The sequence below is a fragment of the Aphanomyces astaci genome (genome assembly GCF_000520075.1).
Source record: "Aphanomyces astaci strain APO3 unplaced genomic scaffold supercont1.19, whole genome shotgun sequence".
Taxonomy (NCBI): Eukaryota; Oomycota; class Saprolegniomycetes; order Saprolegniales; family Verrucalvaceae; genus Aphanomyces; species Aphanomyces astaci.
In genome coordinates, this window is record NW_009798282.1 from 887,452 (window position 1) to 913,604 (window position 26,153).

The window sequence follows — 26,153 nt, forward strand, 5'->3', positions numbered from 1 at the left end:
AGTACAGTATGTCGTACTTTCCATATTCGACGCTTTATTTCCAACTAGAAGTAAGCGCGTATCCTAGGCTGATTGATGCCTTTGGCGACAGCTATAACGTTATGGCAAGACTTGATCGTTGACGTTTGACATGTGGCCATATCGTCGAGGTCGTGGTAGTGTTTTCTGAAGTATGTAGTTGTCGAGAAGGGGTTGCTTTGAGAGCGCCGCCAGAAAAACGTTCGAATTGTGAATAGCGTGAGTGCGTTTTACCTCACGTTTACCTCGTTTCCGCGTGGGCGTTTTTTACTTCCGCATCCCTATGCGGAATGGACCAATCACAACGTCGGCATAGACCCGACCTTCTCGAAGGCCGAGTTCAGACGATTTGTTCAATATAGTTGGCCTTCCAATCAACGAGGGTTTGGCACGCACAAAGACGGCCCGATTCCAAGCCAAAACGAATTGACCTGTGAATGGTCTGCAGCCACTGATTCTGTTGACTGGTTCTCTGCGGCCAGATGATATGTCATCGTGACATATCAATGCTTGGGGCGTGGATGGGGAGCTAGCTGCCGTGTACGGGTGGGCCGATACTAGTAGTAGTAGTTGCTTGCAACGGCAGTATTTGGTCGAGTTGAGTTGTTGCCACCGGTTCGTTCACAAGCACATGGGAGGTTTATGATAGGAGGAATGCACGCCCATATAAGGTGCAAGTACAGTGTACCCGTTGGATGATTACGGGACCACTGGTGTCCAATCGAGAAAATCGCAATATTACGTGTGTCTTTGGCCCGAGAATCTCTGCGAACGCTGGGGATGGTTCCAGAAACAAGAGTAACAAATGATTAATCCTCCACACCTACTGCACTGCTTTCATATTTCTCTACGGGGGTCGACGCCTCGTGTGGTCCTTAGCCACCCATTCACACGGATCGGGTGACAAACGCCAAACGGTTTTTATATCTAGGAATGGTAATCTCTTGCTTTCACTATGCGTCCTTTCATCTTTTTCATTTTTAATCTAAACCTCGTGAAAATGTATGTTCTGGCGAATCTGGACATGGCCAAAATCTCGACGAAAATCAGACAGTCTAAAATAACTACAGGTACAGGATCTGCGATGACGGCTGCCCTTGAGACAATGCTGGAGGATGGATACATCCTTCAGTCGCATTTGGAAGACTGGTTATTGGCTCATGATGTGCAAAGGCTCCTCTAAAACGAACAGTCTGTTTTGCGGGAACTGATGTGATCCAATGGTTATGTAGCTACTACTAAATTTACCATGACGAGGGGGCAACGTTGCGTCTGCGCGAGACTGAGGACTGAGCTTGTTGAAAACATACAGTATGCAGCGAGGTACAGTAAGCTTATGTAGCTAGCTCCCCTTGGATTTTCATCTATCATACTTCGAAGTACGACCGATGCAATGGCATCAGTGGGGGCAACTTGACTGTAAGCCACTTTTAAGTACTAGTTAGTAGTATTACTATACCGGTAGAATAATGTGCTCAACGTTTCAGCCATGATATGTATTAATATCCCATTCCAAAATCGAGCGCTGCACAGTGCTCAAGTCACCCAAACTGAAACTTGGTGGTCTCGGTACTACTATTAATAGTATGTACTGTAGTTCAGGCAGACCACGATATATATATGTACGTACAGCACACACGAGTGATTTGCGGTTGGAAATATACCTCCCTAGTACGTACTACCACTACTGCTGCTCGTTGGTCGTGATAAAGTTGAGCAAGTCGATGCGCGTGGCAATGTGCAGCGCGCCGTTGTCGCCCTGCACGACGGCAAAAAACTCCTTATCGAACAGCTCGGCGAGTTCCCCCAGAGCCGTCGTGGACGTCACGCGCGCAAATTGCTGAAACATGCCGCGGGCCACGGGGTCCTTGGCGGCGAGGCGGCCGGACGCGAGCTTGGACAGGATCTGACCGTTGGTCACGACGCCGTGCAGCGTCCCAGACACGTCGACCACGGGAAACTGGTCGTATCTACGTAACCATGAGAAAGATGACGTGATCGCATGTACGACGTAAACATGACAGAAAGATGACGTGATATGTCCGCACGTACCCCTTGGCGTCCATGAGCTCGGCCGCCGCCTTGCACGAAAGCGTCGGCAAGATCGTAAACGCGGCCGGCAAGTGGAGCGCCGCCACCGGCTGGGTCGACCACCACGTGGTCATGCTCTTCTTGAACTTGGTGTAGTTGGTCGACTGGTGCAGCGAATCGTCGACGAATTCGTTGTCAAACATCCACTGGTCGTTCAAAAACTTGGTCATGTAGTTACGCGTCGAGTCGGCCAGCAGCACCACGCAGCGCTGACCTTCCTGGAGCGTCTGCGCGGCTCGGAGGGCGGCGGCGACCGTGGCTCCGCACGACCCGCCCACAAGCAGCCCTTCTTCGCGGATCAGGCGGCGCGCCATCACAAATGACTCTTGATCTTCCGTCTTGATCCATTGGTCCACCAACGACCGATCCAACACTTCCGGAATAAAGTCATACCCAATACCTTCCACCTAACATCATTTAAACAAACAGTTAGGATATCCAATATAAATGAAACTTGTATTGTCGATTTGATATACAAATTTGGGGAGGGGGTGCAATCGAATCGCGCAAACCGATCCACAATCGATCTGATTGGTTGAATTTTATTGAGAAGGTTTTGATTGGCTAATAATTTTGAGCTCAACTGAAGTAGCCAATCAAATCGATTTAAATTCCAACGAGAAACCACGCCACAACACAATGAAATTTCACTCGAAAGCACAATAAAGAATTCTGTTTTTTTCATTTATCTTGAAGGACCATGAATTCTTTCATATACTGGAGTACTACTGTATATGGATGGGACCATATAAATAGGTTTTGGCTTATTTGTACACAACCGGTTGCAAATAAACCAAAACTTTGTTAATCTATGATCCAATATAATGGAAAGTAATAAAGAATACATGGTCCAAGATGAATGAAAACCATACAGAAGAAGTAGAAAGGTAAGATTCATGGGTACCTTGTACCCACACAGCCGGTTGTGGTCGTTCAAGGCTTCGGGCTGCGCGAGAATCGACCCGACAGGGTCCACGCCCACAACGATGATGTTGGGGAGTTTCTCCTTCAACTTACGCGCAATCCCGGAAATGGTGCCGCCCGTGCCGGCGCTCATCACGATCATGTCGATGCGGCCGTCGCATTGGTACAGCAACTCTTCCGCCGTGCCTTCGTAATGCGCCTTCGGGTTGGACGGGTTCGTGTACTATCATTGAATAGTGTGAGTCTACATGGAAACGTGATGGACGAAATACCTGGTCAAGGATGTGCGCGTTCTTGATTTCTTGCTGCAAGCGCCTAGCCACGCCGATGTGGCTCTCGGGGGAATCCCATGCCGCTTCCGTGGGAGTCCGAATGATCTCCGCGCCAAGCGCCTTGAGGACATTGACTTTTTCCGCGCTCATTTTCTCGGGCAGAGTGATGATGCAGCGATACCCGCGCAACGCCGCCGCGAGCGCGAGCCCAATACCCGTGTTTCCGGACGTCGGTTCAATAAGCGTGTCGCCTGGCTTGATGCGGCCGCTGGCTTCAGCGTCCAGCACCATTTGTCGCCCAATGCGATCCTTTACAGACCCACCCGCATTGAAAAATTCGCACTTGGCCAGCAACTCGCATTTCAACCCGGCCTTGGCCGAGATCTTGTTGATGCGCACCAGCGGCGTGTCCCCGACGTGGCTCTACGAACACAGCGACGTGAGGGAGATACTCTTGGACAAGCTCATGACGCACCAGAATGGACGGAAGGATCTGCGGGCGCTCAAACGGCGGGAAGATGACTTGGGTCGTGTTGGTCGTCGTCATCTTGTTTGATTGCAAAGTGCGTCGTGTCCGTTCACCTGTCATCCGGACAAATATCCGGACTTTTATCCGGACGATGACCCGGCTCTACACTGAGATCTTACCACCAAGAACACTTCGTCAAATGCTACAGTACCGCAGTAGACAGGTTCTTCATTGTGACGTCCTTGCGATACATATGCTCTAGGGCTTGTTCGCAATTGCGTCGTTGGTGATCCGGTTCTCTGGAGTGTAAATAAGCACATCAAAACCCTTTCAAACGCATCAGCAATATTCCCCCAGGGACAGTGATGTGCATGATCCTAATAATGCATTGATTGTAAATAAGGGTTCACCAACGTGGAACGGTAGGACTTTCATTGCCAGAATTGCGTTGACAGTGAAAGTGGCAACGAATGTTGCCGCGTTACCGTAGTACTACAGTAGTAACTACTATTATAGTTACTAATAGTGCCTGGTACTACCGGTAAGTTACTTATTAATAGTATGGTCCACGTCACCTTACAATGTACTCCCAGAGTACTAGTAAGCTTACTATTTTAATAGTAAGCTTATTATACTTGAAGTACTAACATTACGTATTAAAATACGTAATGTTAGTACTTCAAGTATAATATTTTCTTGTTGCGATGTCGTTTTCATTTCTCAAAATTATCCAACCAAATTCAAGTCTATTCGAATTTAACCATCGAATTAGTGTGTGACTTCAAATAGTATGAATGGTTTCACAATTGTTACATACAACTTTCAGTACAAAAAATCGGCGGATAGATTTGGTGACCCACTGGATTACTGTCAGTATTGCCCGCACAAATATCCAACTTTTAGCTGAAAGCACAAAAATACGTTTCAAAAAGCAAAAAGAATCGAAGATTATTTCTTGAATTTTGGCCAATCCGATCGACATACTGAAAACTAAATAAATACACGGTACATTTGTATGCAATCCGAACGCATGCGATTAAAATGAGATTAGTGACCTCCGGCACTCATCACTTGTTCGATTCATACGGCAGCTCGAGCGACGAGACAGCGCGGCGAGCGGCATTACATTGCGTGGCGGAGGCGCGTATGAAACGGAAGAATCCATTTGTATCAGGACACGACGAGCAGAAGAAGCAGGTGGTGCGCATGTCCATTGATGAAGAGAAGGCCGAGCCTGAAGACACGTTGATGCACGACGTGACCAAAGACCCCGGCGCCCCCGACAACGAAGACGACTTGATTGAAGTCGTGGTGCTCCGTCAGGAAGACTTGACCCCGCCCACTGATCAGTTCACATGGAATCCATCTCTCGCCACTGTCCCTTGGAGTGAACAGTACGCGGCGCTGGAACATTTCCGGCAGACAATCAAGTTCCACGCGTCGTCGATTCAATCTGCCTTTCCTGACACGTAAGTCGACATCTTTTCCAATTCAGTGAATATGTAGTGGTAATCGACCTCTTCGTGTTAGGGAATCTTGTTTGTCAGGACTTGTTGTGCCCAGCGCAGAGCACCTTCGTTCGGCGTTGACACGAAGTGGACTCTACTGCATTGCGGAATACGTGCAGTGCGTGCAAGAGTCCGCCACCATCTATCTGGGTACGTCGAGTCTTCCTTCGTCGTAGCGCAAAGTTGGTCCCTCCAACCAGCACCACACCTTCATGCAGGCGTGTTGGTTCCCGTCCTTCTCCGCCGCTCCATCAACGAAAAGAAGTTTATTCGCGATGCCGCCCATGAGGTAAACGCAGCTATATTATAATCACGTGGAAAAAACACACCAAAAATTCTTTTTATTTATATTTCATAGGCACTGGACCATATTGTGACCTATTGCAGTCCCCAAGATCTGGTGCAACTCCTGACCTCGTTTTCCAACGACAAAAATCCACATTTGGTCGCCACCGTACGTCGTTATATCACCTCGATGCCAACGTCATAATGACGTTATCTAGGCGGGCAAGTTCATAGAGAAAAGCCTGCGGAGATGTCACGACAACACGACGCCGAATCAATTTTCCACGTGGCAGCCTCACGTGGCAGCATGGCTGCCATCGCTGGCCCAATTCCTCGCCTGTCGTGTCGTGGCCTGTAAGAACGACACCAAGCGGACGTTCGCCCTACTTCGCGATATGCTGGGGGTACGTTATCGATGCAAAACCTCTGAACTAGAGCAAGTGAATCAAGAATATTCACGATGATGATGCTGTAGGCTGCCGACATGACTCAACTCGCGACGAACCACCTCGTCGGCAGTGCGCTCGTGGATGTGCTACGCCTCGTTAAAGCAGCCCCTGCCAAGAAAACACAAGGAAAGCAGCCAAGAGGATTGAGTTTGAAGGAGCGAATGCTATTGCAGCAACAAAAAGCCAACCCCAGTGCACCCAAGCAGCCACATGTAGTCGTAGAACAGCCAGATGGTGCCGCGTAATGGTGTCCAAATTGCAGTGTTTGAACTACATGTAATAGTTGTTAGTAATCCAAGTGCAATCCGTAGGTCCTTGTGGTGTGGTAGAAATAGATGGAGTGATAGAGTAAAGGTTTACATAAGGGCTAAAATAGCTGCAATTCCAGACGCTGGTGGCGGCGTCCAGCAGGTGTGGTGGATCCGTCGACGGGAGGGGGGTAGCTCACGAAGTAATTGATGTTGGCGTTCGTGGTGGCCTGGACGTCGACGGTTGGCACTGGGCCCGCGAGGTGGGGCAGCAGCACCACCACGCGACACACTCGAGCGTTGTCACATGTTTGGTCGATTGTGACGCCCGGTGACGTGGCAGAGTCCTGCGCCAGCAGACTCGCCAACAGCGACGAGCCGGTGGAATTGGGCGACACGGAGAGAACAGCTGGGACGGGGCCAAAGGTAAAGTCGGCGGCATAAAAGTCTGCCTCGTCCGTGGTGGGGTACACAAGCAGGGTCACGGAGGTCGGGGTCAGCGTGAACAAGACGGCAGTGTGGGGCTGGGGGGGCGTCAAGGGGCACGAGAGGGCGGCAAAGCAGGACGTGACCGCCGCGTCCGACGGAGCGGCCGCCTCGAGAACGCTTGAAATATCCACGAACGGCTGCGACAGTCCCAACGACGTGGCCGACGACACCATCTCGGCGTAGAACGCCGTGCTGAACGACCCGCACGGACACGGCGACGGAGCGACCTTGTACTGGGACAGGTCGAGGGGTTGGACGGTCTTGACCAGCGTGGCCTGTGTGGCTTCAATTGGACGGTCGAGGCTTTGGCGGGACGTGAGCACGACCAGGTGTGGCAACTGGCCGATGTGGTTGGTGTAAGTAATCGTGATGTCGTTATCGCCGTCGAGGCTCACGGCATGTGCGACGTCGATGGTCGTGGCCGTGGTGACGTTAGCCAGCTGCGACTGGAGACTCATGACCAGGTCATTCGGTCGCCAGTACGTTGTCCATGTAAACGAAGCCACGACCGTGCCGTCGTCCATTCGAAACTACAGTATCAACACGGATGATATGTCATCATGACAGGTCCAACCAATAAACATACCACCAGGCGGGCGGTGTCAACTCGCCTCGGTAGTCGCAACGTGTGGGATGCGGGCGTTATCGTGAGCGATGCCATGCGGTCCACGGCGTCGGTGGACGACGGGCAGCTGGACTGCACAAAGCATACAGTTGCCGTGATAAATTGCCGCCACGCCGTGACCGACGGCGCTCGGCCCTGGCAAGTCGCTAGGGTGGCGGCAGGAACTGTGTCGACATAACCAATTGGAAACGATAGAAACACCGTGGGGTAGGCTGAGCCGACACAGGTGGCGACGGCGGCACACGCTTCCGATTGCAGGCACTTTAGAGTCAAGTCGTGACAGGCCGCACATCGATCTATTGTCTGCATAAGACAATATATATATAGACGGACGGATAGCGGAGGACGCACCGATGGCCCCGACGATGGCCAAAGGTGACGGAGAAGGGGGGGGCGGGGAGGTGGACGAAGCGAGAAGGTACGGCGACGAGACCACCGCCAAGACGAGTTGGGGGGTGATTTGGTCGAAGGATGCAGTGCCGCTGGATGCCTCATAGTCCACTTGCGGCAACGCTCCAATGTAATTGGAGTATTCAACCACCACCTCCCAGCCCAGTTGGGGAAAATCATTGTTGTTATTGGTTAGCAATGTCGGGTGGATGCGGACGCTTACGGCGGACGCCACGGGCATCACGAGGTCGTACACCAGTGTGGCGAGTGCCGATTCATCGGATGTTTGGTCAATGACAAGGACGACGGAAGAGTCTTGGAGAGTCATCTAACCCGCATATTGAATGAACTGCATGGCCAAGCATGGAAAGTAGGTGGTGTACCGTGAGAGTTAGGGTAGCTAACGCTATAAGTTGCCACCGCTGGCGTGGCTTGGTGGGCTGTTGAAACGTCGTCATGAGCGTCGACGTGTGGTGCAAATAGTGGGGTCGAGAGAGAGCGCATTGAATGGCTGCTGCGTGGACCTGCCATGTGGCGTCGTACGAGTCGTCAAAACACGCCAGCACTGTCTCTGTCAAGTCGGACTTTGTGCCAGCACTTGCGGTGGATTCGTCGTCCAGTAAGAGCTGGCTAAACACAAGGTATGGCATGCAATTGTAGTGGTCGACACATCCTGCAGAGCCCTGGCACTGTTGAACGAGGTAGTCGCATTCCGGGTTGGGCAGGATAGCATAGGTTGCTAAGGGCATCATGTTTGTTAGCTGAAATAAATAGTAGTGGGGGATTACGGGGGTCGACATGGGGTAGCTGAACGTTAACAACAAGTGGACTTAAGCCTCCAGTGTCTTGATATGACTTTGTGGTGGTCATATGGATGGGCCCCCCCACAACGGGAGTGACAGACACCTCTCGAACGTCGGCGGTTTGCAATACATGCAATTGCACTGCCAACACCACGTCATTTGTACTCGTAGGTCCATGGTGGGGCTGGGTAGTTGCGACTCGAAAGTATAACGTCACGTCTAGAACTTCCTCTGTCGTTTGCAACGTCCTACATACAAATGTCAAGACAATGGGGACAACTTTGAGGTACAAACCATGTGGCAAACTGATCGAGCAGTAGGGCCGTCGCATTGACGTTGACAAACTGGACGTTGTGGGTCATCTCCACCAAGTCGAGCACAAGCGGGGGTGATCCTGTCGACATCAGCGACAGCTCCACGCAGAGCTTCGTCACACAGGGCCCGGATGGGGGATTGCCGTACGAATCGACGGAGGTCGAGCGTTGCAGAGGCACTAGCTGACGAACGAGACACACGGGCGAAGATTCTTCAGCAACGCCCTTCCACGGAGCAGCCGACGACGGGTACTGGGTGGGGAGGGCTGAGTACACCCCGTCGGCTCCTTCTAGTACCGTACAGTTGGGCGGGGGGGCGTCCACGAAGGGCAAAAACGAGTCGTGCCATAGCTCCAACGCGTCAAAGCGGGTGAGCAAGTCCGCACGGTGCCACGGGTCCCGTACTTGAAGTTCCCATAGCGTCGTGTGATCCGTGGTTGACTCGGCCACACACTGAACGTTGTCGTAGCTCACGTTAAACAAGACCGCAAACGCCACCCGAACTTGGGCCGTCCAGTGCGTCAGTGGGCCGTCGCACGCGAACCTCAAGTGCGACGTCCACAATGTTACAGGAACTGGTTCCACCACGTTGACGCCGCCTGGCGTCCACGCCGTGGCGAGTGCCACCACGCTTTGAGTTTGCTCCAAGAGGGTCGAAATGGGGTCATTGGCTGCGTTCACGACCATGTCGATGACGAGGGAAGCGCCAGGTAGGTCCGTCGTGTTGTCAGGGGGGGGGCTTGGCTCGGCGCTGGGTAAGAACACGAGGCGGTTGAATTGCCACACGGGGGGCGATGACGTCGGCTGGTTCGTCGTGGCTGCATTCAACGCGTCGACTAGAATCTCAATGTCTTGGTAGATAGTCTGCAACGAATAAGGTGTTTGGCGAGCAAACGAACGAAGGTACACTGTGGGGGTACTGCTTCCATCGGTCGTCGACGTTGTTGGAAAGTATACCGGCGTGCGATAAAACAAGGGTTGTACTGCCAATGACAAGTGACTCGTGGGACTATCATAACAACAACATTGTCAACATGGAAGAAAAATGGTGTTGCAGTCCAGGCAGCGAGTACGTTCTAATGATATCTTAAACACCATACGGCTATGCACCTGGCTGGTGCCGTGTTTTCATCTGCGTCTCTCTCGACAGAATACGTCAAGAGCGTTAGATTTGACAGCGATAGAATTGCCTGGTGTAAGGCCAACCCTTGGGCAAGCAGGTTGTCGACGATTCGGTCCCGATAGCTTAGTTCAGATGACATCTATCGCGCATATCTGTTAAGGAGATAAGACAAGGATAATGGGCCAACAAACCAGCTCCACGACGACTTGAACAATTGTCGTAGGTTGGCTATAGATCATAGGCGGCGGATGGTATGACGTGGATACGTGGACGGCGGCCGGAGACACGTCCAACACGAACGCGATGGCGTGCTTGACACGTATACGCAACCAAGATGACGTGGCGAAATCCTGAGCTAGCACGAGATACAGGGCCACGTATGGAGCAACGGGCACGCGTGGAATGCTAGCAAACGAACTGTCCCAAAGCAGCTAATTCGCAAATGTCAATTATTGAAAAACAAGGATGCACCAACCTGCCATGGAAACACGGCTGCGAATAGGTTGAATCGCAAGGGTAACGACGAAATGTTTGTTTTGACGCCGCTCCATGTGACAGAGTTGTGCCACGCCTGGACAATTTGGTTGCGAGGCGCAACGTTGGTCAATGCCACGTCCAGCGTCACTTCGAGCCGGCCTTTGGACTGAAAGGACAGCTCAGAAACACCGATCACATTCGCATCTACCACAGTCACGTTCGTGTTGGCACTTCCTGCGCGTGCGAGGAAATCTTCGAGCGCGGTGGTGATGTTGGAGGCTTCAGAATTCAAGTCGCCAAGGGAGGCCGACAGGGACATGAGGAGGTGCACCTGGACAGATCGCGGGCTTGTGGCTAGGTTCATGGAAAACGGCATGTATGCCGGACCCGTCTGTGACGTCATAGCCGTCAGCATGAGTACAGCACCCCACCAAAGTCCTCGCATACTTATTTTTGGCTGTGGATATGCTACTGGTGTGCTAAACTTCACCAAATTGTCGAAAGGTATGCAATCGATGATTGGCTAATCCAAACATCGAGATCTGAAACCGCCATCATAGTTCAGGCGTCGCGATCGCACTTCGATGTCAGAGGACGTACCTGAGAGCCAACCGTCGCCTGTGCCGTCGACGACGTTCATGACACCATTCGACTTGACGCGAGAAGAGGAAGCGGACCTGCACGACTCTGCGCGTTCCAAGGCCAGTGCGTTGCTTGCGGCGACTTCAAATCCGCCAGGTCCCGAGTGGACTCGGACAAAGTCGCTGGGGCCATCCATCTTGGAATCCACATCGCCAACGCAAGCAAGCGTGCGGGCAACTGCATTAATTCGCGGCTCGCCGGAGCTGGTTCTGCAAGTTCTCGACAGCGCCGTCGTGTCTAGCTACCGCAACGCCATGCGACTGGTGTATCAGCACGCATTTGCCGACACAGCGGTGCTGTACCATCACCAAATGAACAGTCACGAGTCACTGGCCGTTCAGTGGACAGCGTTTCGCTGCCACAATCCTCTGCTCACGGACATTGACATGTGCTGTGTTGAGTACACCAACATCCCGCTGTTTCCACCAACATCACCCAAGCAAAGCCGTCGCAGCACCAACCAAGAAGACAGGGACCCTAATGACGACGAGTGTCTTGGTCAAACGTGCATCGGGTATAAGCTGTGTGAATCCATTACTCGAAAACAATGTCCATCGCTGCAAGACTCGCATTGCCTTGAGCGCGTATCAAGTCCACTGTGGGGCTACGCGTTGTATCCTTCGAATAACGGCATCCAGGTCGTGTTTACCATGTCACTCTCCCACGACTCATCTTCGCCGCGACGGCTTGCCAACCGCCGACTGCTTCTCTTTCTGGCCGCAGCGCTTCCCCGACTTCAGCAAGCCGTCGACGTGGTACAGCATCAACAGCACCAGTATCCCCCCCATACCTCTACCAATACCTACGACAACAATGCGCTAGAAGCATCATCTTCGTCCATTACGTGTGGACTGTGTGCACGCCTGTTTTCACATCGTCGACGCCGCCATCCGTGCCGAGCATGCAGTCAAGATGTCTGCCACATATGCAGCTCGTTCCATGACGTGGCAGTTCCTGGGGTTGGTCTGGCTCGAGTTCGAGTTTGCACCAAGTGTCGACCCCTGCCCGTGGAAACCCCGGCGGCGCCTGCGATACCACCGCCGCGACTCCGAGCCGTCCCCACCAATCAAACAACACCAATCTCCTCCACCCCCACCCCGACATCGGCTCCAGCCCCCCCCCCTATTGCCATTCGTAGTCGAATGCAGTTGGATCTGGACATGGTTCACACACCCGCACCTCGAGCGAGCCCTGGTAAGTGGGCGCCCCGGAGCCCCCTACTCCCCCCCCGGTCCGCCGGAATGAGCAAGGCCGGCTTCCACGGATTTTCAGTGCGCCATCCCCCGACCAGCCCCGTTCCTTCCCCTGGGAAACCCCCCCACAGTACTGACAGCCCACAAAGAAAGCTGTCAGTTCCGACCACGACGACCCTTCTGGGCCTCCTTGAACAAGCCACGGCAGCCATGCAGTGCAAGTTTGCAGGGCTATCGATGGTCAAGACCCCCTCCGATCCCGTCCTCCAACACTTTTTGCACGTCCAAAACAGCGCCAAGATGCTCGTTGTGCCGTCCCAGATGGCTATTTGCGCCCCTGTGTTGGCCTGCGACCAGTCACTAGTTGTGGGACATACGCACTTGGAGTCAACCCCACAAGTGGACTGGCTCAAGCTCCCCATCGTCATGGGTCCTCAAAAGGCGACCTTTTACGCGGGGGTGCCACTGAGAAGCTCCACAGGGCAATCGCTTGGGGCACTCTGTGTGTTCGACTCCACTGCAAGGGACGTCGACGCAATCCCCCCTGAAGCCCTCAAAACGCTGGACGTTGTGGCCGACACCATCGTGGCGCTAGTGGAAGGCAAGCAGCGTGTCGGACTTGATCGACGACGGAGCCGCGTGAGTGACGACTGCGAAGGGCGGGAAGAAGGGCAGCATGAAAGCCCTGCGTCGTCGCCGGCCCGGAAGCCATCCCTTCAACAACGAGGCGGATATTTGTCCCCTTCAATGCCACTCACAAACCAAGATGCAGTTAGTGTCTAGTGTCGTTGGGATGGGATCTACCAAGACATATATTTGTACACATCCATGTGATCATAAGGTCAACTCTCAATTCGCTGTCCTGTTACTTTGAAGTATGTAACGTTACTACTACAGTAGTACTACGTAGTAATATTAAAGTGCAGTTTTTTGTGAAGTTGGGGACAGAATCGCCCGGATAAGAAAGAATTTGTATCCGTACTGCGTACTGTAACGCAAAGTAACGTGGTCTATACCGGTAGTACTAAAGGAGTACGTACTACGTAGGACGGTAGTAGTACTACAGTCCTAACGTTATTAATAGTATTAATAGTATTGTCGATTTGATACAAATTTGGGGACGGGGCGCAATCGAATCGCGCCGACCAAACCAATCCACAATCGATCTGATTGGTTCAATTATTTTCTTTAGGTTTTGATTGGCTACTAATTTTGAGCTCATCTGAAGTAGCCAATCAAATCGATTTAAATTCCAACGAGAAACCACGCCACAACACGAAATTTCACTCGAAAGCACAATAGTAAGTATGTACTATTAATAAGGGAAAATACTTGGGGAGATGTTCACCCCCAAAGCTAAGACCAATCAAACCACGTTCCATAAATATCTATAGCCAATCAATACTATGTATTGAATATGCTATGTACTGTATTGCATAGTATAATCAATATTGAGGGAGAGATGTCGATAAATGCCATAAAATAGTGTGATGGACTAGTAATACAGTACTGTACAATGACGTTACGATGACCAGCATTACCTGGTGGTTTCAGTGCATTGGATTGTGGGAATGAAGAACAATGGTACCAGAGTAGTTTTAACGCTTACGATCTGTTCATACTATACAAGACCGACTTTCAAGCCTACTCGTTTAAAGCACGTGGGATTCGAGTTCGTCGATTTCTTCCGCATACTTGATCAAGTCCAAATGGTGCACAACGGGCTGGTTGCGAGGCGAGAGCGAGCGGAGGGACCCCATGGCTTTGGCGAACATTTCTTCACGGATCTGCAGCACACTCTTCGGCATGAGACCCTTGCGTCCGTCCGTGGCGTTCATAGGGATGCAAGGAAGAGGAAATGAGACAGTGTAGGCCGGATCGAGGGTCGGAAGCGCGGATTGGTTGTTGGTGAGGACAATTTGGTCCATCATGACAGGTTGGACCTGTTTGTCTTTCTTGGCCTTTGTCAATTGTTCGACATTGAATTCCACAACGCAATCTGTGCTGGATTTGCCCTGTTCGTGGACCATGAAGCTGTGTTGGAGCATAACCGGGAGCAAAATCAGGCCTGCGACTGCGAGCAGGCAGAGCTTCCACGGTTCGGTACGGGAGAGGACGATAGTGACACCGGATAGCGCCAGGACACATGTGACGACGCGTGCATGGAGTCTTACATACGTGGCAAGTTGGGAGTCGGCGTAGCGAGCGACGACAGACGTGAGCATGTCGGTGGAGGGGATGGACGTGCACGGAACTAGGCGAAAAGGAAAATAAAACATTCACCACAAACACACTTGCCGTACGATGATTGGCTAAAATTCTCGACGGGAGATGTCGTTCAGACGCGTTAAAACAACAAAAACGTAAAGCGTTTTACTGTTAATCGTGAGAATTTGCATTGCCTTGAACTTGTAGACCTACAGTTAACAGAGGTTGGTTACACTGTACTGTAGGTAGGCAATCGCTCGCAGGTATGTACTTACTCCGAAGTATACAGTATGTAAATAAACAAGGCGTTTTCATGCTATGTACTGCCATTCCATTAGCTTGCCCTTGGCATGCACATGCAATGCCATGGTAAGCGGCCACATACACCAAGGATTTTTAGGGCTCAGACATGTGCTGGTGAATTATCCAAATTTCTCATAGCGTGTACCGTATCCGTGAATTCGTTCTAGTCCATTATTCCTTCGAGACTACTCGTATTACTAGTATGTGCTATTAGTACTGTACTTTCCGTATCCGTACAGGTACTGCATTTCTCTGTCTAGAACTAGCTCAGGAATACGGTATTTAGAGGTTTGAAGTACTCTTGGAGTGAATACATGCTGTTACTATTAATAGTACAAGTAAGGTACAGCAATTTCCAAGTTTTGGAGAATGGGTGGAGGGGAGGATATAATATCGCAAACATATCAATCTACCATCGTCTGGTTTGTGGGCTTGACTCCAGGGCACCAGTGAGCACAACGGACCACCGATTTCACTGACTGGTGCTCGAAAATCTTCCAGCATGTGTACCGTGTTAGAGTGATTTTGCAAATGGGAACATTCTAATGAAATGACCCAATAACTCTATTGGAATATTCAAGTGACCGCGAGTTTTTGCAAATCAGCATACCACTTCACATGAGCCAACTTCACTCCTTGGAACATACACTACCTGTGTCATTTGAGTGCTGCACATGTTATCGTCGAGTGGGGGAATGGCGATACCTCCTTTATAAGATCTACTGCACATTAAGTTGGGTGGTGTAGCGATGGGATTCTTACTGTATACTAGTACTATAATACGAAGCAGTACTGTATGGCTAGGCTGGCTTGCTGGCTTCTTGACGAATGGTTGTGAGTGTGTAAAGTTTGTGAGGTCACTCATTCTGACTGGATATTTATGCACAGGTAACTGAACTTTTGCCAGTGGGTGCACCGAAATGTCTCACGGGATCATTTCATTGGAATATTTACATTTGCAAAATCGTCAACAGTAATATAACTCAAGGTTTTGACGTATAACGTTGTGGGTTTATCGGGCGTTAAAGTCTCGCCAGAAAGTGCACTCAGCCTCCTGACTTATGGCGTCAATTGCAATTTCGGACATCCATGGGAAACTCCCCAAATGTCTTCACATTAGTAGGAATTTTTTCCTATAAATGTCTAATTAGGCAATACCAGGTTACCCTAAGGGCATAGAGCCGATATTAACACCGGTTCTTGCATATTCCAACGACACAATCGGCGTTGCGCTGGCTTATCGACGGGTGAGTCCTGTGAAACCGACGGTTTCATCGGCAGGGGGTGAAGCATCGTTTGGGGGCGTGACAGGGGGGGACTGGCTGGACCTGCTCGATGCAGGTGAGATCATGAAGTGGGAACAAGCGAAAGCAAATAGTACATACTATATAGTACATGGCAAGATGATAATTGGTACAGTATGCTGCCATAACCATTGCGTTGGGCTGCAGCCCGAATTTCGACTGACGGTACCTAATCGAACCGTTTATCGATTGTGGTGTCCACAACTACTACCGGATAACGTTACAGTACAGTTCAAACGCTAGAATTGCGAAAAGTGGACACTTTGAACATCCTGTTGTTAAGTAAGCTTACTGCTTGCTACAGTAATGTGTGCTATGGAATCGTATCGAATCGTCATTCCACGAGTTAGAACCTCTTCAACGACTCTGTGATGTGGGCTTGAAAGGCGGTAGAAGCGGCAGCAAATGGCGATTCCCCGTCCACATCCACTTGTTCCGGGTCCGCCCCATGCTCCAACTACAGCGTGCCACGTCACACGACTCCCCTCCCATCCTTATATCGTACCAGCAAATCAACGAGGGCCACGTGCTCGCAAGTGACGGCATAGTGCAGTGGCGTCATCCCGTCGATGTCCTACCTCTCAATTCAGGTACGTTCAACCACATATAGTATTGAGTCTATGTACCGTGGCATTCACATTGGCATGTTGGGCCAGCAGCGTGGCTACGACATCGACTTGGTTCCTGTCGACTGCCCAATGCAGCATGGTCCGGCCTTCGTCGTCCTATATATATGCACACATATGAAATGCCATATGCTGTAGTTGATATTGTCACCGTTTGGTTGATGTCCGTGGCGTTGGCCACAAGGCCTTGCACAGCTTCGACTTGTCCAGTTTTGGCGAAGTGGAACGCGTTTTCTTCCACTTGCCATTCCTTGGTCGTTCTAATCGAGACATGTCTACACTCAAAGGTAAGAATGCAACGACGACGTACTTGTCCACCACCACTTGGCTCATGAGCGGGGCCAAACTCATGTCTCCGCCGAGATCGGACTCGGTATCCGACACGTCGTCCCTTGGCGGCGGCAATGGCGCGTCATACGCATACCCTGGAAACATGGACGACACGACCTCCAAGTATCGCTTCTTGGCTTCAACCGATGGCATTCCAGCCAAGGCTTGCCATGCGTCCCTGCCCATGACGTTATCGCTACACTTCGGCAGCATCACGATGACATACCATTTCGCTTTGGCGACAAAGTCCAACATGGACGGCTCGTCGCCGGCGCAATTGCCCGCCGTGGCCTGCTTGAAGAACGCGTACAGCACGAGTTTCTACCGCGCCAACGATGAGAGTTCCGCACGGTTGGTGGGGATCCGTAGTACCTCTTCGTTGGAGATCGATGGCTTTGACGACACGTACCCCGACGCATGCGCAAAGTGCTTGTCCAGGTCCGACGATGCTCCCTTGTTGCACCTGTTAAGAGTTGCTGTAGGGACTGCATTACCTCCAGCAAGGCAGGATGCGAGCCTTTGGCTTGCTTTGGAACACTTGTGTAAGAAAACACGTTGTGGAGGACCACGGCGGCGACGACTGTTGCCGCCCCAAGCCACAGGAGCGGCGCCACTTTGATAGCGTCCATCGATCTCGGATGTGTAGTGAACATACAAGACGTCTCGTAACTACACGTTAAAATATAAAACGTGTCGTCCTTTCCTGGAATGAACGTGAACGCGTTAAAACTGTCTGATTCGTAAGCGACACCTTTACGTTTGAGGCTGTGGCTGGCATGCCATAATCGATATCTGTACGTACCGCGCCATCATCTCAAACATTGGTCATCAGCGACACTACGTACGCAGCGTTATCCTGCACTTCAGTCTCTTGCTCCCGCAGGAAGTACATGGATACAGTACTGTCGTTTCTGACGTAATACAGTGTATGGAAACTCTGGGGAATCCATGTGAGAAGCACAACGATTGATGGGTGGCGTCGTTGCCTACGGCATTACCGACGCAGTGGAGTAACAGCGTAGCGCCCAAGCAGGGCGAGGCCAGCTTAATATGCTGTCGATAACGCTAGCTAGCACTTTGACTGTGAATCGTCGTGTGTCAAATATCTGCAGTCGTCTGTATCCGGCCACGTATCCGGATTGTGCCCAACTTCGATCCGTCAGTATGAATTTAACTAGCTTAACGTATACTGAAGGGGCGGTTACACTTCGACGTCATGTGCAACACAGCTTCGAACTTCGATCGTTGCCACTCCAGTCGCAACCCAATCTTGCTTCCGTCAAGCGGCAAGCCACGACACCTTCACCGCTTCTAGTTCATGGACGTAGACGACCTGCTCGATTCGGAGCTCCAGGAAGAGATAGAAGGATTCTCCGTGCCGCCGCTCGTCATGGCGGAAGGACAGGAAACCAACGAGGACAAACTCATGCGGGAAGCGCTCCTCGATGGCGCGTCGCGCGTGTCCATCTCGACCATGCTTCGTCGGCGGTCCCTTGTCGACGTGGAGACAGACATGTTGCCGCCGAGCCCTACCGTCGTGAAAACCCTAGATTTTGACGATACCGCGAGCTTCGACTCCGAATCACAGTACTCGGAGATCTCTTGCCACACCGAGGACAGCTTCATGGCGTCGTCGCCGCCGCCGCCGTCACGACTCACCAAGCCAAACCGCGTTTCATCATCGTCTTCGTCGTCATCATCTAGGTCGAAACCTGTATCGAGTCTTCCAAGGGCTCCTTCGTACGCCTTTGGATCGTCGTCGTCGACAACAGTGCCACGGACGCGCCCATCGTCGATCCCCGTGCCCCGGGAATCCTCCTTACGCGCACGAGGCACGTCTACCGCCACGTCGGCAACTTCCTCGTCGTCTTCTCGCACGTTGTCGACTCCATCTAGCATGGTACCCACGCGAGCCAGCTCGGTCAAGTCGTCCAAGCTGCCACTTAAACCGTCCCCGTCCTCTGCGCCCATCTCCCGATCGTCCGGCGACCCCAAGGCCCCGCCGCGATCTTCACGGTCATCGACGCCCGCGGCAAGCCCCACGTACGCCAGCGGCGGCAAGTCCGGGTTCGGCGGCTCTGCGGCGTCTTCCGACACGGGGCGGCCGTCGCGATCCAACTCTGTGTCATCCACCAAGTCGGCAAAAGCGGCCACCACCAGTAGTGCCATCGTGTCGCCGCCGACGCTTCTTCGAGGCAAGAGCATGTCCCAAGTATCTGTGGCCGCCCTCTTCAAAGTGCACTTCACCACCGAGGCAGAGATCGACGATGTCCTGGCCATGCCGCCGCTTCGGGCGATCGATTCCAAAGGTCGCATCGACCAAATGGACAAGTACATCCGAAAGCTAAAGTACCGATTGAGGGAACTCAAGATGCAGCGCGATGCGTTTTCTCTGGCATGTCAAGGCATCGAGCGGGATCTTACCGATGAGCACGCGGCGACCGCGCGGGCGTACGCTACGGCCAAGCAGGAGCTGCTCCATGTATCCAGTAGGGGGAGTGATGACGTGGCACGTTGTGGGGACAGGAGGGGGTCTGCCGGTGAACCGAGCGGCCCCGTCGATCCATCGCCATCTTGTTCGCTTTTGCACCCGTCTTCTTCAAAGCAAGTGCCGCCGGACAACGAAGAAGAAGACCAGAGCGTGCTCAACACATTAGACAGCAACATGCAAGAGTTTGTGAGAAATGCCATGGAGCGCAGCACGTCCCAGATGGTTGCCAAGTACCAAGCGCTGTTAGCCGAGAAAGAACACGCCCAAGAAGCCCAGCTACAGACGCTGCGGGAGTATTACACGCACTCGATGAGCAGCAGCACCGCCGATGCGTGGGCCACTGTCACGCAGCTGCAGGCGCAGACAAAAGCCCTTGAAACAGATAAGACGAGCTTGGGGTTGGAGTTTACGCAGCTCAAGATCGACCACGCTGCGTTGAAAGAGGAGCTGCAGGACTTTCAAGAGCGTGTGCGCCTCCAAGATGAAGAGAATACGTCCGCCAAGTCGTTTTGGCAGGTATAAATAACTACATCCTGGGATGATGTGTTGTGCATATTGTTGTGGCTGCTAAGGATGGAATAATCCAAGTTTGGAAATGTGTATATATATATATATATATCACTAATTGTCGTCATAATGGCGTCATACACCAATTTCATGCTTGATTGTACATACACTTTGACATGTTTTTTGCCTACTGACTATTTGTATTTTTCCGTCTCCTGAACACAAAAATGATAGAGATTTATTGTGAATTTGCTATACACTTTTAAAATTCGCCTGGTTTGTCTAATCAGTATTGAATCACGCAGGAGTTTTGATTGGTTGAATATACTTGTCCTTTCTGTAAGGGCCAATCAAAATGACTCAAAAATGGATATTAGCCAATACTAGCGTCGATTCGTGATTCGATTCGGCGGCGAGATATTAGATTCTCGACGGGGTCTGGAAATTCGTATCGAATCCACCATACTTTTGGAATAAAGACTTGATTTTGGTGTGACTGTAGAAATCCACAGATATGATCAAAGAGAACCGCCGGCTCACCGAGGAGATCGTGCACTTGACGTCCGAAGTGGCAAAAGCCCACGAAGTGATTGCGGCCAAGGAGGCAGCGATCACGGCACTTCAAGTGTCAGTGCACGAACTCGAAGTGCAGAGTAAGGGCATGGACGACGAGAAGCGCGTGTGGAGCGACCGCCTCACCACCGTCGAGGTACGTCGGTTCGACATCATGTTGGGTTTCTCAGTGAAAAAATATATATATATATAATATATATACACTGCCACAAGTGGCTGGACTGTTGTGGATAGATATATACATATATACATACGAAGGACTCCTGAACACAAAAATGATAGAGATTTATTGTGAATTTGCTATACACTTTTAAAATTCGCCTGGTTTGTCTAATCAGTATTGAATCACGCAGGAGTTTTGATTGGTTGAATATACTTGTCCTTTCTGTAAGGGCCAATCAAAATGACTCAAAAATGGATATTAGCCAATACTAGCGTCGATTCGTGATTCGATTCGGCGGCGAGATATTAGATTCTCGACGGGGTCTGGAAATTCGTATCGAATCCACCATACTTTTGGAATAAAGACTTGATTTTGGTGTGACTGTAGAAATCCACAGATATGATCAAAGAGAACCGCCGGCTCACCGAGGAGATCGTGCACTTGACGTCCGAAGTGGCAAAAGCCCACGAAGTGATTGCGGCCAAGGAGGCAGCGATCACGGCACTTCAAGTGTCAGTGCACGAACTCGAAGTGCAGAGTAAGGGCATGGACGACGAGAAGCGCGTGTGGAGCGACCGCCTCACCACCGTCGAGGTACGTCGGTTCGACATCATGTTGGGTTTCTCAGTGAAAAAAAATATATATATATAATATATATACACTGCCACAAGTGGCTGGACTGTTGTGGATAGATATATACATATATACATACGAAGGATCTAGGTGTTGTGCATTTGGAATGAATAACATACATACACTATATATTGTGAATTCGCTACAAACTTCCTAAACTCGTGTGGTTTGTCTAATTAATATTGAATCACACTGGAGTTCTGATTGGTTGAATATACTTGTCTTTTCTGTAAGAGCCAATCAATATCCACTCAAAAAACGGATTAGCCAATAACGTCGATTCGATTCGACGGGGTTTGGAAATCTGTACCGAATCCCCAATATGACGAAATATTATATGTATAATATATATCGTTTTTTAATATTATTTCGTTCAGAAGAATAATATCCATAATACATACTTCGGCGTCCATGTACCTTGTGTTTTGTATGTTTGTTTCATGCATATCTTTTTTGATTTTTCTGGTTGGAAATACTAAGTATTTCCGATGGTTCATGTGTTGGGATACTATCTATGATGGTAGGCGGCATGGCAAGAAGAAAAGTCTCGCCGGGAGCATTTTCAGGTGGCGCAGCACCAGATGACCCAGGACAACACGGCCATGTACGCGCAGATGATGGCCATGCAAACGGGGTGCGACGCCCGCCTGGAGCAGATGAAGGCGCAGTACGAGCACCAGCGGCGGACGTACGTGGACGAGGTGCGTTCCATCCCAGTTAATTTAGGATTTTTCGTTTTTAATTTAGTGATTCCATACATGCAATACATGACAGAGTTCTGGCAACTCGACCACACATAACCCAAATATGGTGACATGGGGGTGAAATAAGAGGTTTTATGTGGTTGGGTTGTAGGTGAAAATGCTACAAATGGAGAATCGAGTGATGACAAGGCACACGCGACCACCGGCGGAAGTGGTCGAAGACAAGGTATATATATATATATAATATTGGAGTTGTCGAAATATTAGTTGGGGTGTCGGGGTGGTTTGGATTGATATATATATAATATTCGATGTTGTTGAAATATTATTCGTTGACTTATATATTATATTAGTTGTTGTCAAAGTATGAAGTCGGTTTTTTGGGGTGCTTTCTATGTATGTGTGTGTGGTGGTGGGGTATATTTTTATTTATTTTTATTTCTTTATTTGTAGGGAGAATTAGAGAAATTGTCGGCGGATTTCCTCGAAGTGCGGACGCAATTGGCCACGCAGATGGAATACGTGGCCGAACTGGAGCGACAAGTCCACGACGGTATGTACCTAATACTAGTAGTGGGCAATCTAGTATTACTAGTAGTATGGCTGACCCGTACTACTTGTTTGCAGGTAACATCCAACGACGGCAAATGCACAACACGATCCAGGAACTTCGAGGGAATGTGCGCGTGCATGTTCGCCTGCGGCCGTTTTTGCCGTCCGATGGTGAATTGACTAAATTAAAAGCCAGCTGCTGGAGCGTCGACGACGACCACTCGACGATTTCCAACGGCAAACATCGATTTACATTCGACAAGTTGTTTGGCCAAACGAATGGACAAGAGCATATTTTCAATGTAATATATATATATATATATATATATATATTAGGGAAGGACAATTTTGGATGCTTCATATGCTGATATTTCTTTGTAGGAAGTCTCGGACTTTATTCAAAGCGCCATCGACGGCTACCACGTGTGCATTTTCGCGTACGGATGTATGTGTGTGTGGTGGTGGGGTATATTTTTATTTATTTTTATTTCTTTATTTGTAGGGAGAATTAGAGAAATTGTCGGCGGATTTCCTCGAAGTGCGGACGCAATTGGCCACGCAGATGGAATACGTGGCCGAACTGGAGCGACAAGTCCACGACGGTATGTACCTAATACTAGTAGTGGGCAATCTAGTATTACTAGTAGTATGGCTGACCCGTACTACTTGTTTGCAGGTAACATCCAACGACGGCAAATGCACAACACGATCCAGGAACTTCGAGGGAATGTGCGCGTGCATGTTCGCCTGCGGCCGTTTTTGCCGTCCGATGGTGAATTGACTAAATTAAAAGCCAGCTGCTGGAGCGTCGACGACGACCACTCGACGATTTCCAACGGCAAACATCGATTTACATTCGACAAGTTGTTTGGCCAACCGAACGAATGGACAAGAGCATATTTTCAATGTAATATATATATATATATATATATTAGGGAAGGACAATTTTGGATGCTTCATATGCTGATGTTTCTTTGTAGGAAGTCTCGGACTTTATTCAAAGCGCCATCGACGGCTACCACGTGTGCATTTTCGCGTACGGTCAAACTGGGTCGGGCAAAACGTTCACGGTATGTTTGTTGAATGTTAAAATATATATTTATCTTTTACGTTATATATTCCTAAGCGATCTATAATGTGGCTATATTATTGATTTGGTACAAATTTCCATACCCTGTTCAATCGAACCACGCCGACCAAATCGATCACGAATCGCTCCCATTGGTCATTCTGAAAATGCTTGTCGCTGATTGGCTACATTTTCTCAGTTTTACTTCGTGCTTTCTGCGGAATTGGGAAAGCCAATGAAATTTCGCGGCGAGGTTTGGGATCGATTTAGCAAAATCGGGGAATTTGTAGCAAATTCATAATATTTCATGGTCTAATTGTGATTGATTGTGTGGGGGATTTCTAGATGCAAGGCGGTCGTCGGCCAGAAATGCGCGGGATCATTCCTCGGGCCATGTCGTTGGTACGCCCCTCTTCGAGACCTATTAGATATATATAATATATATATATATTATCGTAGATCATGGGATGCTGCTCGACGTTGGGCGAACAAGGGTGGTCGTACTCGTTGGAAGTGACGTTTATGGAGATCTATAACGAGACCATTCGGGACCTGCTGTCGCCGTCAGATCCGTCCGTCAAGTACAGCATCCGCACGGATAAACAGGGCAAAAACTACGTCGAAAACCTGCGCCGGTTCCCCATCTCCCTCTCGGAAGGCGTCGATCAGGTGGAGCTCATCATGGAGACCGCTGCGTGCAACCGGTCGGTGGAGAAGACGGACATGAACGCCGAGAGTTCCCGCAGCCACAGCATCTTCACGCTGCATTTGCACGGCCGACGGACCGACGACGACGACGCAGCGGATGTGGACCTACTCGGCAGTTTGAGTTTGGTCGATCTAGGTATGACTGACGTCCGTGGGCTCGAAAAAATGTATATATATATATTGTGGTATATTCGGCACAAATTTCCAGACCCCGTCGAATTGAATATCTCGCCGCCGAATCGAATCACGATGAATCGACACTATTGGCTAATCCAGTAATGCGTGGATTTTTGATTGGCTCTTAGACAAAGTATACTCAACCAATGAGAACTCCAGCGTGATTCTATATTGTTGATTAGACAAACCATGCGAATACTTTTGGAAGTTTAGAGCGAATTCACAATATATGCGATGACAACGTTTGTGTATATGTATTTCAAGAGTGTGGGCAAAACGTCCTTGTTGGTGTTTTCGAGCCAAGATATATATATATGACAGCATATATTCTTTATTATATTGCGATGTATTTCGAGAGAGTGTGGGTGGAAAACACATACATTCTGAATCTGTGGTCGACGAGACAGTCGGGGTGATGAAAAGGAATGCGATTGCATTCGATTTTATATGCGAGTCCTAGTATATTATTTTAGGCATATGTATATATATATATTTGTCCATATATTATATCTATCTTAACAGTAGGCTAAACCCCAAGTTGTGACTTGTGTATATATAATGTGTAGCGGGCAGCGAGCGCATTTCTCGGTCGGGGGCGACCGGCGACCGCCTCAAAGAAGCCCAAGCAATTAACAAAAGTCTGAGTGCGCTGGCCGATGTATTTGGCGCGATTGCCAAGAAGCAGTCGCATGTTCCTTACCGCAACAGCAAGCTCACGTACGTGCTGCAGCCGGCGCTGTCTGGGGACGGCAAGACGCTCATGATGGTCAACTTGAGCCCGACCGACAACTCGGTGGACGAGAGTCTCTGCTCCCTCCGCTTCGCCCAGCAAGTGAACGCGTGCGAACTCGGCGCTGCCCAGCGCAATGTCAAGAAAGAAACCCTCAAGTCCCCCCCCGAGACCCCTCCCAAACCGGCATCGCAACTGCCGAAACAATCAGCGCTGTCGGCGATGCAGCCCCGCCTGTCGATCACCCCCAAACCCAAACTACGCCCTGGCCGATCGTCGATTGAAAGCACCTAGTTTGTAGTTAGTATATTATAGCTACCTACCTCGGGCTATTTAATCATGATCAAAATACGCCGTGTTTGGGCTACGAAGTACTACTAGTACTACATAGTACTCTCTTCTTACCAACATACTACACTTAGTTGGAAGGACATGATCACGACTACTACTTGGAAGGCGTATTCATATGATCGTTTGGATGTTGTAAAGCCGAAGTACGCTTAGTATGACTCCATATATGATGAAATTTGTTCAAATGTCCCCATTCTGATATTTGCAGCACCCATCAAGACCTGGTCGCGATCGCCGTGGTGGTGGCCTTGGGGGCGCTGTCCCTACGTCTCGCTCGACCACACGGTGTCTGCTGAGGACGTTCATATGTTGAATGTACCAGGATGCTGTTTGGACTATGTTGGTAGTACTGTACTGGTAGTGATATTCCAAGGAGGGTCACGCTACTGTCTATATGACGAGGC

At 50.2% G+C, this 26,153-nt stretch overlaps 7 protein-coding genes across 10 annotated transcripts; 3 read left to right on the forward strand and 4 right to left on the reverse strand.

Annotated features, from left to right (window-relative positions):
- Positions 1-1,404: 1,404 nt before the first annotated feature.
- H257_08674 lies at positions 1,405-3,863 on the reverse strand. Of its 2 annotated transcripts, XM_009834693.1 has the most exons (5): positions 3,781-3,863; positions 3,306-3,728; positions 3,014-3,256; positions 2,071-2,516; positions 1,405-1,988 (listed from the first exon to the last, which is right to left on the reverse strand). In XM_009834693.1, exons 1-5 carry the CDS (start codon positions 3,850-3,852, stop codon positions 1,703-1,705), a joined length of 1,470 nt encoding a protein of 489 aa, XP_009832995.1. In that variant the 5' UTR covers positions 3,853-3,863; the 3' UTR covers positions 1,405-1,702. The 2 variants fall into 2 exon arrangements, with proteins under 2 accessions (XP_009832995.1, XP_009832996.1); XM_009834694.1 differs by having other exon boundaries at positions 1,405-2,516.
- Positions 3,864-4,815: 952 nt separating this feature from the next.
- On the forward strand, positions 4,816-6,330 carry H257_08675 (hypothetical protein; the record flags this gene model as incomplete). The annotated part of the gene is made up of 6 exons (XM_009834695.1): positions 4,816-5,243; positions 5,305-5,432; positions 5,501-5,571; positions 5,641-5,736; positions 5,786-5,971; positions 6,043-6,330. The coding sequence occupies 6 exons, from the start codon at positions 4,816-4,818 to the stop codon at positions 6,259-6,261; spliced, it is 1,128 nt and encodes a 375-aa protein (XP_009832997.1). The 3' UTR covers positions 6,262-6,330.
- H257_08676 lies at positions 6,293-10,985 on the reverse strand. Of its 2 annotated transcripts, XM_009834696.1 has the most exons (9): positions 10,484-10,985; positions 10,200-10,439; positions 9,996-10,147; positions 8,866-9,894; positions 8,557-8,819; positions 8,152-8,507; positions 7,730-8,096; positions 7,340-7,674; positions 6,293-7,283 (listed from the first exon to the last, which is right to left on the reverse strand). In XM_009834696.1, the coding sequence occupies exons 1-9, from the start codon at positions 10,928-10,930 to the stop codon at positions 6,384-6,386; spliced, it is 4,089 nt and encodes a 1,362-aa protein (XP_009832998.1). In that variant the 5' UTR covers positions 10,931-10,985; the 3' UTR covers positions 6,293-6,383. The 2 variants fall into 2 exon arrangements, with proteins under 2 accessions (XP_009832998.1, XP_009832999.1); XM_009834697.1 differs by having other exon boundaries at positions 8,866-10,147.
- Positions 10,986-11,054: 69 nt separating this feature from the next.
- Positions 11,055-13,180, forward strand: H257_08677 (hypothetical protein). The gene has a single exon (XM_009834698.1). The coding sequence runs from the start codon at positions 11,070-11,072 to the stop codon at positions 13,101-13,103; it is 2,034 nt and encodes a 677-aa protein (XP_009833000.1). The 5' UTR covers positions 11,055-11,069; the 3' UTR covers positions 13,104-13,180.
- A 706-nt stretch (positions 13,181-13,886) lies between these two features.
- H257_08678 (hypothetical protein) lies at positions 13,887-14,599 on the reverse strand (the record flags this gene model as incomplete). The annotated part of the gene is made up of 1 exon (XM_009834699.1): positions 13,887-14,599. The coding sequence occupies one exon, from the start codon at positions 14,597-14,599 to the stop codon at positions 13,973-13,975; it is 627 nt and encodes a 208-aa protein (XP_009833001.1). The 3' UTR covers positions 13,887-13,972.
- Positions 14,600-16,380: 1,781 nt separating this feature from the next.
- H257_08679 (hypothetical protein) lies at positions 16,381-17,797 on the reverse strand. The gene is made up of 8 exons (XM_009834700.1): positions 17,586-17,797; positions 17,464-17,544; positions 17,318-17,412; positions 17,072-17,269; positions 16,913-17,021; positions 16,762-16,860; positions 16,641-16,709; positions 16,381-16,592 (listed from the first exon to the last, which is right to left on the reverse strand). The coding sequence occupies exons 1-8, from the start codon at positions 17,742-17,744 to the stop codon at positions 16,482-16,484; spliced, it is 921 nt and encodes a 306-aa protein (XP_009833002.1). The 5' UTR covers positions 17,745-17,797; the 3' UTR covers positions 16,381-16,481.
- A 450-nt stretch (positions 17,798-18,247) lies between these two features.
- On the forward strand, positions 18,248-25,770 carry H257_08680. Of its 2 annotated transcripts, none has more exons than XM_009834702.1 (10): positions 18,248-20,098; positions 20,592-20,798; positions 21,983-22,159; positions 22,314-22,388; positions 22,616-22,715; positions 22,790-23,016; positions 23,695-23,784; positions 24,129-24,185; positions 24,243-24,627; positions 25,235-25,770. In XM_009834702.1, exons 1-10 carry the CDS (start codon positions 18,410-18,412, stop codon positions 25,690-25,692), a joined length of 3,465 nt encoding a protein of 1,154 aa, XP_009833004.1. In that variant the 5' UTR covers positions 18,248-18,409; the 3' UTR covers positions 25,693-25,770. The 2 variants fall into 2 exon arrangements, with proteins under 2 accessions (XP_009833004.1, XP_009833003.1); XM_009834701.1 differs by lacking the exon at positions 20,592-20,798 and adding an exon at positions 21,213-21,419.
- The last annotated feature ends 383 nt before the right edge of the window (positions 25,771-26,153 follow it).

What these genes read in the sequence shown, in the direction of transcription:
- H257_08680 (XM_009834702.1), top strand. Translation starts at nt 18,410, where the DNA reads ATGGACGTAGACGACCTGCTCGATTCGGAGCTCCAGGAAGAGATAGAA. An exon ending in CCGCCAAGTCGTTTTGGCAG is followed by an intron (nt 20,099 to 20,591) that starts GTATAAATAACT and finishes GTGTGACTGTAG; the next exon opens with AAATCCACAGATATGATCAA. An exon ending in GGAGCGACAAGTCCACGACG is followed by an intron (nt 22,716 to 22,789) that starts GTATGTACCTAA and finishes ACTTGTTTGCAG; the next exon opens with GTAACATCCAACGACGGCAA.
- H257_08677 (XM_009834698.1), top strand. Translation starts at nt 11,070, where the DNA reads ATGTCAGAGGACGTACCTGAGAGCCAACCGTCGCCTGTGCCGTCGACG.
- H257_08674 (XM_009834693.1), bottom strand. Translation starts at nt 3,852, where the DNA reads ATGACGACGACCAACACGACCCAAGTCATCTTCCCGCCGTTTGAGCGC. An exon ending in ACGCGCACATCCTTGACCAG is followed by an intron (nt 3,257 to 3,305) that starts GTATTTCGTCCA and finishes ATTCAATGATAG; the next exon opens with TACACGAACCCGTCCAACCC. An exon ending in GAGCTCATGGACGCCAAGGG is followed by an intron (nt 1,989 to 2,070) that starts GTACGTGCGGAC and finishes ATGGTTACGTAG; the next exon opens with ATACGACCAGTTTCCCGTGG.
- H257_08676 (XM_009834696.1), bottom strand. Translation starts at nt 10,930, where the DNA reads ATGCGAGGACTTTGGTGGGGTGCTGTACTCATGCTGACGGCTATGACG. An exon ending in TTCAAGTCGTCGTGGAGCTG is followed by an intron (nt 10,148 to 10,199) that starts GTTTGTTGGCCC and finishes TATGCGCGATAG; the next exon opens with ATGTCATCTGAACTAAGCTA. An exon ending in TAGCTACCCTAACTCTCACG is followed by an intron (nt 8,097 to 8,151) that starts GTACACCACCTA and finishes TATGCGGGTTAG; the next exon opens with ATGACTCTCCAAGACTCTTC.
- H257_08679 (XM_009834700.1), bottom strand. Translation starts at nt 17,744, where the DNA reads ATGTTCACTACACATCCGAGATCGATGGACGCTATCAAAGTGGCGCCG. An exon ending in CATCGATCTCCAACGAAGAG is followed by an intron (nt 17,413 to 17,463) that starts GTACTACGGATC and finishes TTGGCGCGGTAG; the next exon opens with AAACTCGTGCTGTACGCGTT. An exon ending in TGGCCCTCGTTGATTTGCTG is followed by an intron (nt 16,593 to 16,640) that starts GTACGATATAAG and finishes GGCACGCTGTAG; the next exon opens with TTGGAGCATGGGGCGGACCC.